This window comes from Poecilia reticulata, chromosome 22 (assembly GCF_904066995.2).
Source record: "Poecilia reticulata chromosome 22, P_reticulata-male-v2, whole genome shotgun sequence".
Lineage (NCBI taxonomy): Eukaryota > Metazoa > Chordata > Actinopteri > Cyprinodontiformes > Poeciliidae > Poecilia > Poecilia reticulata.
Window position 1 is genome coordinate 8713632 of NC_088851.1, and position 17492 is coordinate 8731123.

General features: G+C 40.2%; 1 protein-coding gene across 2 annotated transcripts in view; it reads right to left on the reverse strand.

Annotated features, from left to right (window-relative positions):
* Positions 1-2717: 2717 nt before the first annotated feature.
* mta1 (metastasis associated 1) overlaps positions 2718-17492 on the reverse strand; it is a 44477-nt gene continuing 29702 nt past the window's right edge. Inside the window, exons 6-18 of one of the 2 annotated variants that reach the window (XM_008399153.3) lie at positions 16981-17098; positions 15705-15807; positions 13773-13872; positions 13449-13637; positions 11915-11989; positions 11727-11785; positions 10395-10531; positions 10062-10213; positions 8857-9046; positions 8668-8757; positions 7817-7972; positions 5659-5808; positions 2718-4661 (exon numbers count right to left, since the gene is read on the reverse strand). In XM_008399153.3, the coding sequence (XP_008397375.1) occupies positions 5699-5808; positions 7817-7972; positions 8668-8757; positions 8857-9046; positions 10062-10213; positions 10395-10531; positions 11727-11785; positions 11915-11989; positions 13449-13637; positions 13773-13872; positions 15705-15807; positions 16981-17098 (1479 nt within the window). In that variant the 3' untranslated portion in view covers positions 2718-4661; positions 5659-5698. Of the gene's footprint in view, positions 4665-5658; positions 5809-7816; positions 7973-8667; positions 8758-8856; positions 9047-10061; positions 10214-10394; positions 10532-11726; positions 11786-11914; positions 11990-13448; positions 13638-13772; positions 13873-15704; positions 15808-16980; positions 17099-17492 lie in introns of both variants that reach the window. The other variant, XM_008399152.3, reaches the window with a different exon arrangement.

Here is a 17492-nt window from a genome sequence, read left to right on the forward strand (position 1 = left end):
TGAAGACGATCATCCAGATACACGTCTTACAGTTTAGCTTGTTACTCTGGTCTTTCTATCATCACATTAATAAATTAGTAGGCCTCCATTCTCATTAAAAGCCATACGGGTCAAAGCCGTAAGACGTTTCTAATATATTTAGAGATGAGTAGGAGCTGTTTAAGCTTTGTGTTTGTCTCTTAGTTCATTCACTTTTTCTTTCTCTACCCCAGGAATACTTTTTTTTTTTTTTTTTTTAGATGCTACCCACTGCTGGCTCTTAAGCGCAGTTTGCTACCACTAACGACAGATGTGGTGAAATCTAGAAAAAGGGGCCAAATTTAATTGGCTGAAAAGAAAAAAAAAACAAAAAACACAGGTCCAACGTACCCTTTTCATTTCCTTTAAAGGGACACAACTACGTAAAAAAATAAAAGTTTTCTGAGCTTTACGTTATGTTATAATGGTATTTCCACATCATATCTACATAACTGGAGTGTTGCCTTGTTCTTTTCATGCATAAGACGTACTTTAATCTTCCGTGGGAACCATTCAGCTGTGCAAAACGCTTGAGTGGACCTAGCCCCACCTTCAAGGATGAAGCTCCTCCTTGGAGCTGCAGTTTTCAAGCTTCTCACAGAGCATCCCTCCTCTGCTGGGACTCCCTGCGCTCTGCTCCTTCAGACTAGCCAGCAGCAGTTAGCAAACACCTGGTGGAACTGGGCATCCGCTGAGCTCTATATGAGAATCGCTGCTCAGAACAATGCTGGTAAAAAACGCTGTTAAAGGTTGTAATGACTTCCTGAAGGCGGAGTTCCAGAAAGAGCAAGTCTTTAAAGAGACAGAGGCCCAATTTCAAGGCGTTAAGTTCCATCCATCCATCCATTTTCTATACACGCTTGTCCCTTAATGGGGTGCTGGTAGGCGTTAAGTTACAAAGCCACATTTCTTTTAAGTATTTGATATATGCAGGATTTTTACAACTAACGTCAACATAGTTACTTGATTGTGCTATGAAATGACAAAAACACATAACACTGTCCCTTTAAATTAAAAAAAATCTATATATTTTACCTCTACATAAACCATCAATTCAAACTCAACAGTAATCCCAATCTCAATAGATGCATTTAAAAAATGTAGATCTACGATTTGTGGTCAAATTCAAGCATTTATGGTGGGACAACTAAAGACCCTGACGTAGTGATTTCTGCAGAACACAGCCACCTGCCCCACATTACCCAACCTGATCAAATAAACATCCTGTCCACTTATGACAACATAATATAATGCAGGATGTGACTGGAATATTGACAGTCCTGCACTTATGGAAAAAATATACTCGGCAGTGATATAGTCTACAGTTAGTCAAACTAAGAGCTTTCTGGAAATCGTTACGCTGGCCATCGGAATCGATCCGGTCATGCATACGAGTGGACTGGAACGGATCGTGTCTCCACGGTGAGCACCAGTCATCTCCTGCAGCTGCCGTAAATATTGAGCTCCTCCGGCACACAAACGTCATCGGACCAGGGGTCAGATCGGATTCAAAAACTCAGCCAAGAAGCGAGTCGATAAGAGATGCGCGTCTCTCATCGCAAAGTTCACTTTCTTGGAAATCTCCAAAGGGCCGCAAGCGCACGGGAGCCATCGCAGACAGAGCCGCCTGAGATGACTCAACGGAGAAAAATTCAGGAGGTGTTACAGAGGAGAAGTTATCTGTTGGAGGAGGAAAAAGCAACCAGCACAGGAGAAGTTAGAGCCAACTATGACCCAACGAGTGAGAAAGCGTCCAAACTGAAGATGAATCCAAATGTTACAGACAAGGGCTGCAGCTATTCCTAATAAGAAAAAGATCCAATTATTTAAGTAGTCAAAAGAAAACACATATAAAAAAAAAATTACACAGCTTCTCTGACAATAAGTATTTGTTAGAAATTCACACTTGCGAATTAATTCTGTATTCTTATGGGTTTACTGTGATCATTTGGTTAGAGACTACCTACTGTTGAGACATTAAATTTGAAGCCATCATACTTGCACTGCCTTTCCAAAGTTCTTGCACACCTTACTCTTTTGTCACAGCCACAACCTTTAATGTATTTTATTTGACTAACACAAAGCATTTCATAATTGTAAAGTGGGTGGAATATAAGATACTTTAAGTACTTCTGACCAATAGTGTCTTGAAATTGCGACATACATTTGTTTATTCATTTAGTTTGAATAAGGTCATTTGTGGGTTGGAAAGACTCCAAATTTTAGTTTTTATTTTTAAAAAAGTGCATTTTTAACATGTTTGGGCTGTTTCATGCAATTAAGTATCAAAAGAATCTGCTTTATTATTTATGAGAAATATTTCATTTAAATGTAGTCCCGTTACCTTTATGTTCAACATGCAAATGCTTGTAATGTCCATTGCTGATATGCATTTGTGCACAATATTTAGTACAAATATTTATTTTTGTATGTGGTTTCACAGCCGATGCATCTTTTTCATTTGGCTCAGCGATCAGGTCAAACTACCCGGCAACGGTTGTGTTTACTTACTCTCTCTCTGCATAATAGCAAAGTTCTCTAGAACTTTATCTCCAGCCCTCGTGATGTTAATTTACCTCTCAGCCATTCACAGAACAGCTGAATTCACACTACACACAGGTTGGACTCTAGTCATTCAACACGGCGGCTGGTTACACTGCATTCCTGACAGAGTAAATGAGATAAACACAAATAAATGCCACAATTTAAGGATTTTTATTTATAAAAAAATATTTGAAAACCATGTGTCCTATTCATATTCACATGCCCTACTTGGATGTTTGTGATTGAAAAATGTGGAAAAACAAGTCCAAGGATGTGCCAGGCACTGCATAAGCACTAAGCTGTGGGGTCGGAGGGCGGAGTCTAAAGATGCAGCCCTGGTGTCGTCTGCAGCTTTAAAAAAAATTCAAAAAATCTTTTATGTTAAAAACTTTAGTGACGCCGGGCCTCTCGAAAAAAGATTGAGACACAAATTAATTATTCTTCTTTAAGCAAAAAATGTTAGGTGCAACAAAGTATGTATCTTGACTTTTTTTTTTGCTGTCATTTTAATTTCAAAGTAAGCAGAACTACACAAATACAGAGATTTATGTAGAAGCAAGCATTTAATAAATGTGGCACAAAAAGCCTCTTTTTTGTTAACTCTTTTGTTTGAGTATATCCCCCAAAAAATAAAATTAAATAAAAAATGTAGAAAGTAGAAAACTTTTAGGACTCCGAAATTTCAGGTCAGAATCGAACCCCCGGCTTTCTGATTGCAAAAGAACCACACTTCCACAGGCCTCCATGTTTAGAGTTTTCCCTCCGAGATGTACTGTACATACTTGGTTTCTTTGCGTGTTTAGTTTATTGTTAAACAGGTGAAAATGTCAAGCTCTTCACAATGTTGCCGCTGCCCGTCGATACTTTGGACAGCGCTCTCAACAGTTCTTAGGTTCAACAAACTACAAGGATTCAAATAAACTACAGTCAGAGCGTCGCTTGAAGATACTTATTCACAATCTGGTCGTTTCAGATGATTGGTTGGTTGATTTGTAAACGTGCGTTATGGCCGGATGGTGAAATTACATCTTTCCTTCTATTTTTGTTGTTGTTTCTTTTATGGAAAAAGCCAACTTTGCTCGCGACGTTTTCAACAAATGTACAAAAATAAACACACCGACAAGTGGTTGGACAATGAAAGCAGACTGCATTCCTGCTTTTTAGTTCATTTCAGATGTTTGCTTACAAAACAAAGAACGGCTCAAGCCTTAAATCCGCTCCAATACTGACAACATATAAAGCCATTAGGAATGAAGAGTTGCTGTAAATTTGCATATACCCTGCTTGCATACCCGGTGTGGAGTAGAGGAAAAAAGAACAAAAATTAACACACACACACACACACCGACAGCAGCCCGGAGCGGCAACGGTCGGTGTGTGTTTCAACGCCTCAGCTTTGTGGACGGACACCGAAACAAGGAGAGGGGAAAGGAAAAAAAATAATAATAAAAAAATCGATTGTTTTTAATTGGATTACGAAGCAAAGAGATGCTGCCAATTGCTGAAAAAGGTAGAAAAAACATCAAGTCCTTCTCAGTAAGTAAACCCTCCTCTGGCTGCAGAGCGGCTCTGGCTTGAGCGACACAGAAGACGAGTTGAACTCACGTCGCTGAAACAAAGAGAAAAGTGTGTCTCTTTTCCGACTTGATCTTGTTAAAAAAAAAAAAAAACATTAAAGAAAAGAAAAAAAAACAAACAAAAGATGCGAGTGGCTTATGTTAACGTTCCTTCTCCACAGGGGCTCCTCAAGCACTTCTCATGAAACTTTACAAGTCTCCATCGTTTGATCGACAAACAAACCGAGTTATAGTTGGTAAAAAAATAAAATAAAATACAAACAAACGAACAAAAAAAAATAAAATAAAAACCCCAATAACAATAATTACAAAGACAGTAATAACAAGTAATGTAAGTAATAAACACAGTCCTGTACAGTCAGGCTCATCTTCAGATGGAGACCTCTGCCGAAGCGGTCGCCTGGTCTCCAGCAGCAAAGAGACACAAACTGACTGAAAGAAAAGTGACCGATGCCGTCGTCTCCTCTCAGCTGCCCACACTTATGGTCTGCTAGGAAAGCCTTCTCCGTTTCCTTTCTCCCCCTGCTGGAGAAACGAGAAAAGACAAGAAGAAGAAAAAAAAAGATGCTTTTAAATATCTTTTTAAATATATTAAGTTTAAAACGTTTTTAAACTTTCAAAGCTTTTTTTTTTTTTTTTAATTTGTTGAATTGTAGACGCAAATATTTCCACTACCCAGGATTCACAGGTGAACGCCATGATTGTGTCACGTGTGAATTACTGTGTGATGAGATAAACTACAAAATGATTAGAAACGAGCTTTATTTGGGAGAAATAAATACCGTTTCTCACAGGAAAAACAGGATTAAATCCTTGGATATTTCACTCATTTTTGATGGCCTTGTCCCACTGAATCATTTTATTCAGAATACTAAAAATGGGTCATTTGTAGATTAGTGACATTAGTTTTAATGCTTTTTGGGTTGTTTATTTAATTCTTCAATACTGTCAATTAAAAATAATGTGGTTTAATGTTCAAATTTTATTACGTCAGCACATGAATTTTGGCCTTAGTGAGCAAATGTTTAGCAAATAAACTGAACCAGAAGTATTATAGATATATATTTGAGCTAATTCAGACGATTATGGCTCACAGCTGCTTGGTGGAGCTCATTTATCACAAATGACTGCGCTAATGTGCGCCGCAATTTTTCCTTCCACTTAACTTAACATAAATAAGTTTGCATACAGCACTCTGGACAGCCTGTTGTCAAGTCTGTTGTATTCCCAGTGATTATGTAGAACATAATGTGGCAATTCTTATGAAATATCGTTTTGTTGGCTTTATGCACAAACCATGAACAAAAACTTGGTGTAAAGAACATAGGTAGTTTCTGTTCTAACCTTTTAAAGACTAAAAAGCGTCGGGTTTTTTTTGCCTGCAAATGTGTTCAATCTTCAGCTTGGTTTTCGCCTCTCAAGTCAACATTTGCAACACCACCAACAAGCAGACAACCTACTGAATAAATCACCCCTGGTGATCAAAGCGGTGCAGCAGCAGCAGATGTCAAAGTCTCACCTCACTGCTGTTTGCAGTAGAGATTGTTCCCACGGAGAGTTCAGTCCAGTTCGTGGATCTCGTCCTGCAGGGACACCGAGGGCCGTCCCGCGTCGCTAACACGTTTGGCCATAATGTCCCACTGTGGAGTAAGGGCTTTGGACTTGGTGCCTGCAAATGGAGCGGAGCGGGAGAGTTGATGCAGCAGATATCAAACACACACACATACACACACACATTGATTCAATCTGCCAGTTCTGCAGGGGGAGAAAATAGAGCCAACCTTCATCTTCCCCCTGCTGGCATCAAAAGCAACTAATTTCATGTGATCACAGTAGTAATGAAAAAGAAAAGAAAATTACCGAACATTATCAATAATTAGTGTTTCTGATTTGACTATATTATGGATCTCTCTCTCACTTTAATTTGTAAAATGGATGCAGAGGACGTTTATCAGCGAAGCCATGTTTAAGGATCACAAATCTTTAAAGGAAAAAAGGCTTCCTAGATCTTCTTTATGAGAAATTTCAGTTTTCTCTCAGATTTTCATATTTTTCAGCCAAAATTCACAGAGTGGAACGAAGGGATGAATGACAGACGTTAGGACTGATATTTAATTTAACTTTCCCATCAACTGTCTGGTAAAAATAAAAAAATCCTCTTAAAAAGAAACTATTTTTTAACATTGCAATAAACAATGTTTTTTAAAAATAAAGAAATAAAGAAAACTCAATCTGAGCTAATTTCACAGACTAGTTGATAATGCACGGTTGAGTATTTATGTTAAAAATAAATCACCAGTTTAATTTTGTGTTCACTAAATGTGTTCATTTATCTGGACGCTACAAATAAGAATCTATTGTTTGTTTAGCTCCATCAGGTTTATTGAGCCCGATCTCAGCACATCTAATGTTTTTTTTCTTTCCGTTTCCTCGCCGATGCAACATTTACCACTGCCTCTTTTAACTGCAACACATTTAGAGGAAGTTTAAACAATTATAGACATGACCCAGAAGCAGCAGAAAACGTGCTTCATGAACAACCTGCCGTTAGCCCCCTGCTAATCTCACCACGACGACCTCGACATGTTGGCTTCGACCAGACTGCAGCTCCATTAACTACTGATTTAAATAAATGGACCCGGCGTGGTTCTGAAGAGGGCTCGGAGACCAGTTGAATCGTCTCCCTCTGGAAACACTCGACGAGCATTTCCTCGCCTCGTTACCATGACAACACACGCTACGGAATTCTACAGCTGAAGCAGCGCGGCTGATCGGATCTCCGGCTCTGCCTCCTCTCTCTCTCTCTGGCGTTCCCCCGATCTGTCGGTGTCACGTTAACCCGACTCCCCGCGTCACACGGGATTCAGCAGCTCCTCGCAGAATCTTCATGTTTAAGTCAGGTGGTGTTGGAAAAGTATTTGTTTTGCGGGTGCACTTAATTCGGCTTTTTATGTGCTGCATAAACACGACAGATCGGGATTTTGAAGTGGATGAAAGATTTTATTTTATTTTTTAAAACCTTGTGCAAGGGCTGTACAGTAGCGCAGTTGGTAGAGCTGTTGCCGTGCAGCAAGAAGGTTCTGGGTTCGATTCCCGGCCCCGGTCTTTCTGCATGGAGTTTGCATGTTCTCCCTGTGCATGTGTGGGTTTTCTCCAGGTACTCCGGTTTCCTCCCACAGTCCAAAAACATGACTGTCAGGTTAATTGGCCTCTCCAAATTGTCCCTAGGTGTGAGTGTGTGTGCATGGTTGTGTGTCTCTGTGTTGCCCTGCGACAGACTGGTGACCTGTCCAGGGTGACCTCGCCTCTCGCCCGGAACGTTAGCTGGAGATGGGCACCAGCAACCCTCCCGACCCCACTGAGGGACAAGGGTGTAAAGAAAATGGATGGATGGATGGAACCTTGTGCAAAAAAACAAAACAAAACAAAAAAACAACCTCAGAAGTGTGGTGCAGGTTTGAAACAATTGATCAATCGCTAACTGGAGAACGCAGTCTCAAAAAAAAAAAAAAAAGGAACAAAATATCTAATGTGTGTTGATCTCCGAGCTAAACTCAAACTTTAAGCAGAGAGAGCGATTTAAATGAGAGAACGGAGGTCGTTACAGTTAGGCAAGGGTGTCGTTCTGCTTGTAGTTTAGGCTAAAAGGAAGAATGTCCTGAATCGGAGAAACCCACCATCCAGGCCGTTGTGCTGCTCGTAGCTGCGCTTGCCCAGGATGGTGGGCGAGCCGTTGTTGAGGATGGGAGAGGACTTTATGGGCGTCAAGCTGCCTGTTGAGATGGATCCGCCACGGGGCGGCGGGTTGGGCTTGGACGGACGGGGATGTGCTTCTGCACACAGTGAGCAGGAAAAACGGGTCAGGCAGGCAGAGAAGACATGAGAGGCTTTACTTTCAAACGGATAAACATCTTAAAAGAAAAAATAACAAAAACATTAAATACTGAATTTGTCTCTGGATTTGAGAAAGTTTGAACAAAAACAACTCATGCACAATAGATGCATTCAAAAGAGAAACAGGAATAAACAGCGGGAGGAACAAAGGTAGCAGGACGCAAAGAGCAAAGAAAGAAAGACAATAGGGCACAAGTAACGGAGTGACGAAGGAAGAGTGCGATCAAGGAAGGATGCAAGGAAGAATGGAAGGAAACAAGAAGTAAAGATGGGAAAAAGGAAGGATATGGGAAAGAAAAGAAGAAAGGAAGGGCAGAAGAAAGGAAGGACAATCCAAATGGTTAAAGGGCACAAGTAAGGGAGTGAAGAAGGAAGGAAAGAGGTGACAAAGGAAAGACAATAAAAAAAGGCACAAGAACAACAGGGTAAAGGAAGTTAGCAGAGAGGGAAGGATAAGAGGAAGCAAGGGCTCAATAAAGAAAGAGGAAGAAGGAAAAGGACAAAAATGGAAAGATGAGGTAGGGAGGAAGAAAAGATTGAAATAACATCCCAGACATTCTTCTTTTAAGAACAAAACCTTCTCATGCACAACAGATAAGCTGAAACATGACAAACTTGACAGCAGGCCTCTTACCCAAGTACCGAACCACAGACTCCAGAGGTTTCCGCTCCACCGGTTTGAGCTGCGAAGGCTTTTTTGGCCGATCTGTTAACCTCAGAGCACCTGAAGTCAGTCAGCAAAACGACACTCATCAATAACCAAACAAACAAAAACGTTTGGATGTGACCAAAGTTTGGCTGCTGGGAACACAAAGCCTCCTACACTCGGCTTTGATGGCTGCTGTGTTGACAGGGAGGTAGGGGTGCCGGGCCAGGTATCGCGGTCGGATGATGTCCTCGCAGAGGCGGCGCGCCAGCCGCGTGGCGCCGGTGGTCTGCAGGAAAAACGCCTGCCGGGTCTTGACAGCAAACTTGGGGCTGCTGCTGTGGCGCAGAGGAAGGCCGTGAGGACTCTGGAACGGCAAACATCGGGTCGGTCAGAGGATAAGGCAGGACTCGCGTCTCGCGTGATTTCACCCTGAAAACGAATGACTATAAAGTGCCAACGTGGCTTTGAGGTAAATTTGTTTCACCTGGACTCGGATGGGTTACTTAACTGCTGCGAGTAGAGGGCCCCCGTTGCGTCGCTATTATTTTTGAAAACACACAGACGGGATCGGAGAATTCAACAAACCCTGATAGTTTCTGTTGTATTTTTGGCCGCTGCAGCTACGGGCAAAACTCACTAAAACACCAACTCCCTCGAAATAAAAGCCAAAAAGGTTGAATCAGGGCTGGCAACTTCTTTCTAGCAGCAGTGCATGCTCTACTGAAGGCGCAGGCGTACATGTGACGGCCACCTGTAGCGAAGAGCAACATCGGGAACACGAATAAGGACGGAGTCGGTCCACTTTCCCCCCCCACACACTGTAAAATTCAAGAAGTTCAAGTAAAATTAAAACAGTTTCCGCTACGTTTTCTGGCATTTAGCAAATAGAAATTATAACTAACCTAAAATCAAGAAAAGTTTAGTCTGATTTAACTTCAGACAGCGAGGAAAAACAAAAAAACATCAGAGATGAAAATGTCTGCTTTCAACTGGTAAATAACACGAGTTTTTTTTATTTTGAATATAAAGTTTGAGTTCTTTAAAAAAAAATATGACAGCAAAATGCTTTAAACCACCTTGTAAAGTCACTCAATGCTCTGTTGAACCGCAGCGTTAATTTGTTACTGGTGAAGCCTGAATAGCTGTAAATGTGGATCTCTTTATGGACTTCATTCACTCCGTAACGACACTTTTTGACTTCGTAAATTCGGTCGAATGGACAAAGCGGAATTGGGAGAACGAAAACAGATAAAGGAGAGTTTGGGGAAAGGAGGGGGGAAAAAAAACTAAACGGAATTTGGAAAATAACCAGCCATTGTTTGAGATGGACAAGTCAGGAGGATTTCCTCTGATTAACGGTCCAGGAACGCAGCAGTTACCATGGTGTTGCGGTTGGGCCCCGGCCTCTCTCCGTCCAGCCTTGTGGGCATCTTCAGGCCGCCGTACTTCTTCCAGTAGGTCCAGCATGAAGCACACAGGCGACACTGCATGTTGGGAGGTCCCCACGAGTACCACTGGTAGGAGCTGCTGGCTACACACACACACACACACACACAGACAGAGACAACATCAGCATGACAGAGCACAGACTTTCACTTTCTTTGTCAGCTGATAGGAGAAGTCATGATCCCCTCCATCATAATCATCTAATGTGATTCACAGAGAAGAGAGGGAGTCTGTGTTAATCACCTACATTATAATAGCAGACTTACTATAGCAGCTTTCACAGGCTCTGCCCAGGCCCGGGGTCTGCCCTGAGCCCGGCGGTCCCGGGACATTAGAGCCCGCTGCTCCGTTTAGAAGCGCCGGCTTTACGCTGTTGCTCAGCTGGTTGGGGTTTGGCTTGTTGCTGGAAGTTCAGGCGAACAGAGACGGAGTCAGACACGAGAACAACAGACCGTCTTAAAACATGAACGCAGCCACAGTCTAGTGGGGGGGGGATGAAATGACCAAAATCTGACAAATATTAAAGTTTAATTACCGGAAGGGAAGATACGACTTCCTTTAAGGCTTTCCCTTACAAAACCACAAGGTTTTCACACACACACAGTTTGCTGGAAGGCTTGTCGTTTTGTTTTTTTCTGGTTCACATCAGTTGCAGCACTTCTTTCCTAGACTTTGTTTTATTTGTCTTAATTCACATCATTTAACAGTTACCTTAATAAGATAAAATAAAATAAAAAAAAAAACATGATGGATCACTCCACACTTTGTTTTACTCCCTTTTAGTTCTTCAAACTCCCTACAGACTCAAACTGACTCTTAGCGATGAGACCAAACGAGTCCATCTTTGAAAGCACGGAGATCAAACTGCAACATTACGCGTAGAGCGACTCTGAAAGCGGATACTTCCTCTCTGTGCGTTAACCTCTGATGACAGTAACTTCTCTTTCTGGAAGCTTCTCAGGCAGACTCTATCCTCTAAAATGTAGGAAGCAGATGAGGTTCAGACACAAACTAAAATGTATGTGATGGACCAACACAATATATTTGGCCTGTTGTAAGGATGTTTTCTACAGGGCGGTTACAGAGTTCAGTGGTCCAGAGCTTAAGGTTTTCATACAATATTGTGCATCCGTAGTTTTCAGTTCTGCCATATTCTTACATTTAAAATTGTGAATCGGTCAGAGTTATGATAGATGTTTGAAACTCGGCATATTTTATAACCTAATCTTCCCTTAAACTTCTTTATAACTTTATCTCTGACTTATGTTCAGTGTTTATTGGTCTTCCATCACAGTGTTTTCTCTGAGCTGGATTTATACTGAGGTTACACATACACACACACGCACACACACAAGAGCGCTTCATTTACCAATCAGGTGACTTCTTATTTTATTTAGGGGCGACACAGGAAAGGGAGTCAAATACAAGAGCATGCTACAACGTTTGTTTATCACCAAAAAAGAAAAAAAATGTTGTGGCTGCAACTCCAGTTTTTTTTTTTTTTTTTTTTTTTTTTTTTTAGCTTAGCAACCCGTGTTGCTTTCTTGCTTTGAACCGAAACGTGCAAAAGTCTTAGCATCTAAAGAGAAAGCACTCACTAGTTGGGGATGTAGACCTGCTTGAGTTTGCTCTCTGCCTCGGCTGCTTTTAATCGCTTCTGGAGCAGGAACAGGCGAGGAGGAGAGAAGAAGAGAGAGGAGGAACGACAGGATTAGATCTATTCAGCTCCTCGGCTTCCTGCAACCAAACATCAACGGTACCAAGCTTAAAAGTGAGGACAACGTACCTGCTGGACGTATCTGTCTGTAGTCTTCCACATGTAGTAATACTCAATTATACTCGTCAGCGACTTCCATGGCAGCTGAGAGAGAAGAGGAGGATGAAGGACATGTTCATGTGAACTAGCTGATTTTTAAATAAAACCCAATTTGGCACAGAGGAGTTGTTGAAAAACATTTTCCCTCCGGCAGGAAAACCTGAAGATTTATTCTCTGGTTCAGCTGGAGCCGATTCCAGATCTCAAAAGTTTAAAACAAAGATGTAGTAAGTTGCAGCCCCACCCATGCTGCTGTTTAAAAAAAAGAAAAAAGAAAAAAAGAAAAAGGCTCAAGTGGAAACAAGAATGAGTAGCACTGAGAGACGCTGGCCACCAGGTGGCGGAGTAGCGCTCACGGTGACGATTAGAAACGGCTTGTTCTTCTCGGGCTGAAGGCGAATCAGAAAATGAGGAGCTGCACAGCGTCTTCCTCCAGGCTTCTCAAGCTCGTTTTCAGGCGGATCTGTGTGATCACCACACACAGGATGAACAGGCTGCTTTCCAGAAAAAATATTTATACAGTCCAGTTCATAAATAATCAATTAAACATTAAATAAATCTGCAAAGATCCCCTGTAAGGGCAGCAGTTAGAAACACACTACATATCTGACAGACAGGTTGTGTCCTGCAGTTTAGCTTTGTTTCGATCATACAACAGATTTATTCAATGAACGTTGGGGATGAATCAGCTATTTAAATAATTGATTTAGAAATCAATTAATTAACTCAAAAAAACAAAAAAAAAAGGCCACTTGCTGAAAGAACAACATACCGGGGGAAGTAATCGAGTCAAAACGATACAAAGAATTTTTTGCTAGCACAAATTACACTCATTTAACCTAAAAAATGCTTTTATTAAGTCAAGCAGGAACAGCCAAGAAAGGTAGGAAGTATTTTTTTAGCTACAGATGCAACTTTTGCAACAAATAATCAATGTGCCACAATTGCATTTTAGGCAACAAACATCTTTTTTTTCTAATTTATAAGCGGAATTTCTTTGTTTTTTATTTGCAACTTTCGATGCATTTCTAATATATATATATATATATATATATATATATATATATATATATATATATATAAGGTGCAAGTAGTAGTTAAATGAAAAATCTGTAGAATATGCTATTTTTATTTGATTGTTAGAAAAACTGATAGATTACTTTACTTGAGTGCTAAAATAATCATTAGTTGCTGCTCTAATGAATGTTGAAAACAAAACCTGTGGGAACAAGTTTGAATTTATGCAGGTTGCCTGAAGAATATTTGCTGTAAATTATAGTTAAACTAATGCTTATTTTTAATAAATCATTTTTTGAAAAATACATTATTAAAACTAAAAAAAAAACCATGATGATGATAAATATGAGACTGGCACCACATGACTGTGCAATGATCAACTCCAGTCTCTTTACTTTAGGAGAATAAACGAAGGTAGGGGGGGGGGGAAGAAAAAAAAGAAGTGAGCGATTCTGTGAAGGCGCTACTTTCTGGTTTCGTCACTTACAAAATCCTGCTGGATATCTGTGAAGTCTTTGCCGTATTTCTCCAGCGCTTCCTCGAACAGGTTGGCCTCGGAGGCGCTCCACTCCTCCATCTCGTCCCTGCAGAGGACGGGTCCGCCCTGAGGCACCAGCGCCGCGATGGCCCGGGTCATGTCGTAGCCGTTGGTGTGGAGCGTGTCCATGGCGTGGAACTGGAAAAAAAACCGCCGCGCAGAGTTAAAGCGCCAAGCTATCGCTGACAGAACAGCTGCACAGACAAGGTTGCGCGCTTTTAAGCGGCGGCATGACGTCGAGCCAACTCCGAACCCGCGGCCGCGTTCTCTCACCAGCGTGATGTCCCTGGAGGCGGCGGCGGCGCTCATGTGGAGGCTCGGCTGCCGGACGGAACTGCTGCAGTCCAACGCTCTGGCGAACGTACCGACCGACCTGCGGGACGAAGACGGCTTTCAACAAGACACACAACCGCGCTGCCACTGGCGATTGTTGTAGCTACTGGGCTACAACAATTTTATTCGATAAAAAAAAAAAAATGGGCACATTCAGATTTTTCATTTAACTACTTAAGCCTTTATTGTGCAATATTAGAAATACATTAAAATGTGTAAATAAACAATTCTTTTTTTAAATGATAATAAAAAAAACTAAATTTTATTACCTGAAATGCAATGATATAGTTTTTTTTTAATGAAATTGACCCAGGTGAAGCTAAAACTATGCCTCTTGAGGAGTTTTAGGTAAATTATTTACAGACAAATGGGTTTTCTTCTTAACTCCAAAATTTTGGCTTAATTACTTATAATATGTTGGGGTTTTTTCCAGTAAATTACATGTTTCATAATCTCAGATTAACAATTAATCAATTATTAAGTTAGTTGATTATTTCAACAAACAATTATTTACAAATAATGTGATTAATAGTTCCAGCCCCAATACTAAACATGGAAACATTCTGACTATTAAAGGGCTCCTAAACATCTACTTTTGTGAAAAAATTAAAAAAATTTGATTCCCTTTAGGTCAGTTTTGGCTCCAGAATGTCCAATGTTTGTAATAAGTCATATGGATAGTTAGAAGGAATGTTTCTTTATTGCGTTAATGCAGGATTTTATTCTAGAAAGACAGTGGCACCGCCTCCAGAAGTATGACGGGTCTTTTCTGCCAGCGACCGTCAGACTGCACAACAAGCACGGCTCCCCACAGATTGTGCAACAATGCAATATCACAAGTACAACACCTCCCAATGCGGAACCACATTTAAGGGACAATATCTGATGAGACTGCTGGCTTCATGCTATGTACAGACGGTCTTTTCTAAGAGAAATTTTTCATTTTGGAGTTTTTCTCTGAGGTTATTCTTATTGCCATTTCTCTTTATGTGTTTTTTTTTGTTCTTTTTGGTGTATTTCTTTTATCCAATTTGTTTCTTGATGATGCTAATTTCCGCACACAAACAGATAAAAGAGGAGAGGTGTTACACATTTCCACAAAGATGAAAGCAGTCTCGAAACAATGCGTACATTATTAATAACATTTGGATAAGTGAAAATATTTATTTCACTTAAGTAAAGATGTTACTCATTCAGTTTTAACACTATTGCACTTTGAAATTTATTTTAAAATATTTTTGTTCTACTGTTCTAGGTTTATTATCTATTATTTTTTTTATGTCAAAACATCAAATTTTGTCCTATTTATTTAATTTTATTCACTCTAGTGGTTGTTTTGCACGTCTGTTTTGAAAGTATGAGAAGCACTTTGTGTTATTTTTGTTTCTATCAAAATAAAAGCTTAGTAATGGCGCTATTCATGCAGCATATCAACATTACTCGTAGCACTAAAACTCAGTTTAACACTTTACGATGCTCATTTTGTAAACTTTGTTCCCATTCAGTATAAAATTAGGATATGTTTACAAAATCTTAATTCTGTAGTAGCTCTTCTAACCTCAACTTTTCATATTGTAATACACATAATTTCTGATGGAATCAAAACATTTAATCCATTTTTGGTTTTCACATTAATTCAAACCTGAGAAATTTTGAAAACAAACTGCTTTCATATTTCAACACAGAACTGGAACCTGGAGACATTGCATGATTGTTCACAATAAAACTGAAATCCAAAACCTGGAATGCTTTTGTAACTTTACAGAAGATGGACACCATTTTTAAAACATCTGCCCAGCGTTAGCATAATTATGTTCCTTACTAATCAGTTGTCTTGTACTGTTTTGTTTTTTAGCATCATTGTTCACTTACCGAGCCACGACTAAAAACTGGTCGATCTGTTTCTCTGTTAGTGAGCTGTTGGGATCCCAGATCTTCTCTTCTAGCTTTGCCAGGTCTCTGCCGTCCTTTTCGTCTGTATTTACCAACACACACAGTAAACTTAATTTGATTTAAAGAAAAGAAAACAAAACAAAAAAAAAAAACTGATCTAGCCGTTAAAGTTTTTATTGAATCCAACTGGTTTGCAGCTTCTGTTTTTCCTACTTGCTAAGAATAAAAGGTTTTTTGGCAAAACATGTAATGTGTCCACAAAGATTTACATTTTCTTAAAGTATTGAAACAAAAATATTTTACTATGGAACGTTGTAATTTTGGAATAAACTTAAGGCTGTGTTTATGATTCATTTTCTGTGAAAGTACAAGTTATGGAAGCTTTTCTTGGCGGATGCAGTTTTTGACCAAACTTTTTTTTTTTTGGTCTAAACAAGGAGAGTAAATCTGCTGCAGGTTTTTAAATTGAAGTAGGTTAGAAATCTGAAAGATTGTAATTAAACAATTACATAAGCAAATCACACATCTGCACACGTGTTAGAGGCGAGTTTATAGAGTGAAAATAGTAAAAATATTTAATTTTGATGCAATTAATGAATTAGGATGAAAAATAAGCTAAATTTCCAGTAATTGATCAGCCAATCACTGATTGGAGCTGATCATTGGATGATTTATTATGTCCTTTTTCTTTCCTAGCTGTTCTTCATAGTTTAACAGCCTTACTGGTTGGATCTGCTGTCTAATGTTTGGTCTTTAAATGTTTGCAGCTTTAGCTGTTGGAAACGTCCTACAAAAATACATTTGATCTCGATCTTGTTTGCTGCATCTCTGATTTTTAACCGTTCGACAAAAACAAAGTAATTGTGAATTTGATGTATAGTTTTCTATGGATTTTTTTTTTTTTTTACACATTAAAATCTGAAGAGTGTGGCATGCATTTGTATGTAGTCTCCTTTATGTGTATTCTTTGTGATGGGCTATGTCATAACAGATCGAATGCATTCTGTTGTGACGAAGTGTGAAAAAGTTAAAGAGGTGAACAAACTTTTGCTGGCTGAAAAACTATCGGACAGCGCTGGGACGTCAGTGTTCAGGATCAGGTATGAAAGCAGTTATTTATTGGACTACCGTGCCGTTCGGACGCACCACATCAATATTCAGTGGTTAAAAAAATAAAAAAAATATTCCCTGAAGAAAAGAAAAACCTTCTTCTCTTAGAATCCAATGTTTAAATAAACAGGCCGGATTAAACTACCTTCATTCAGGAGGTCGGTGATGTCGGCCTGGAATTTATTCCCGATGCGGATCTCCCCTTTATCCGCCAGCAGGGTCTTCTGCTGAGGGTCGTACACCAGCGAGTAGAAGAAGGCATCCTGGGAATTACAGGCGGGAGGAAAGTTCAGAGCAGAAGACGGGCAACCGGGCCTGAGAGTGTGTTATCTGACTGTGTGCGCGCGTGTGTGTGTGTGTGTGCGCGCGGTTTCCTCGCTGCTAGTCTCTCGTCTCCTCATTACTGTGTGTGAACAGAACATTCTGGGTCAACATGCTGAATAATTCATCTAGAAACAGGAATCTTTAAACTCGTAAGACTCAGACCCACACAACCTCACACAAGCCCGCAAAATCTAACACACCTAATCACATATTTAAATCCCATGATGCCGCTGGGCATCTGCACCTGGGGCTGGATGCGTACCGCAGCTTCACGGCCAGATGCACAACAGCCCGTTCCTCAGAGGTACGAGGCTGTGTGTATAGATCTCATAG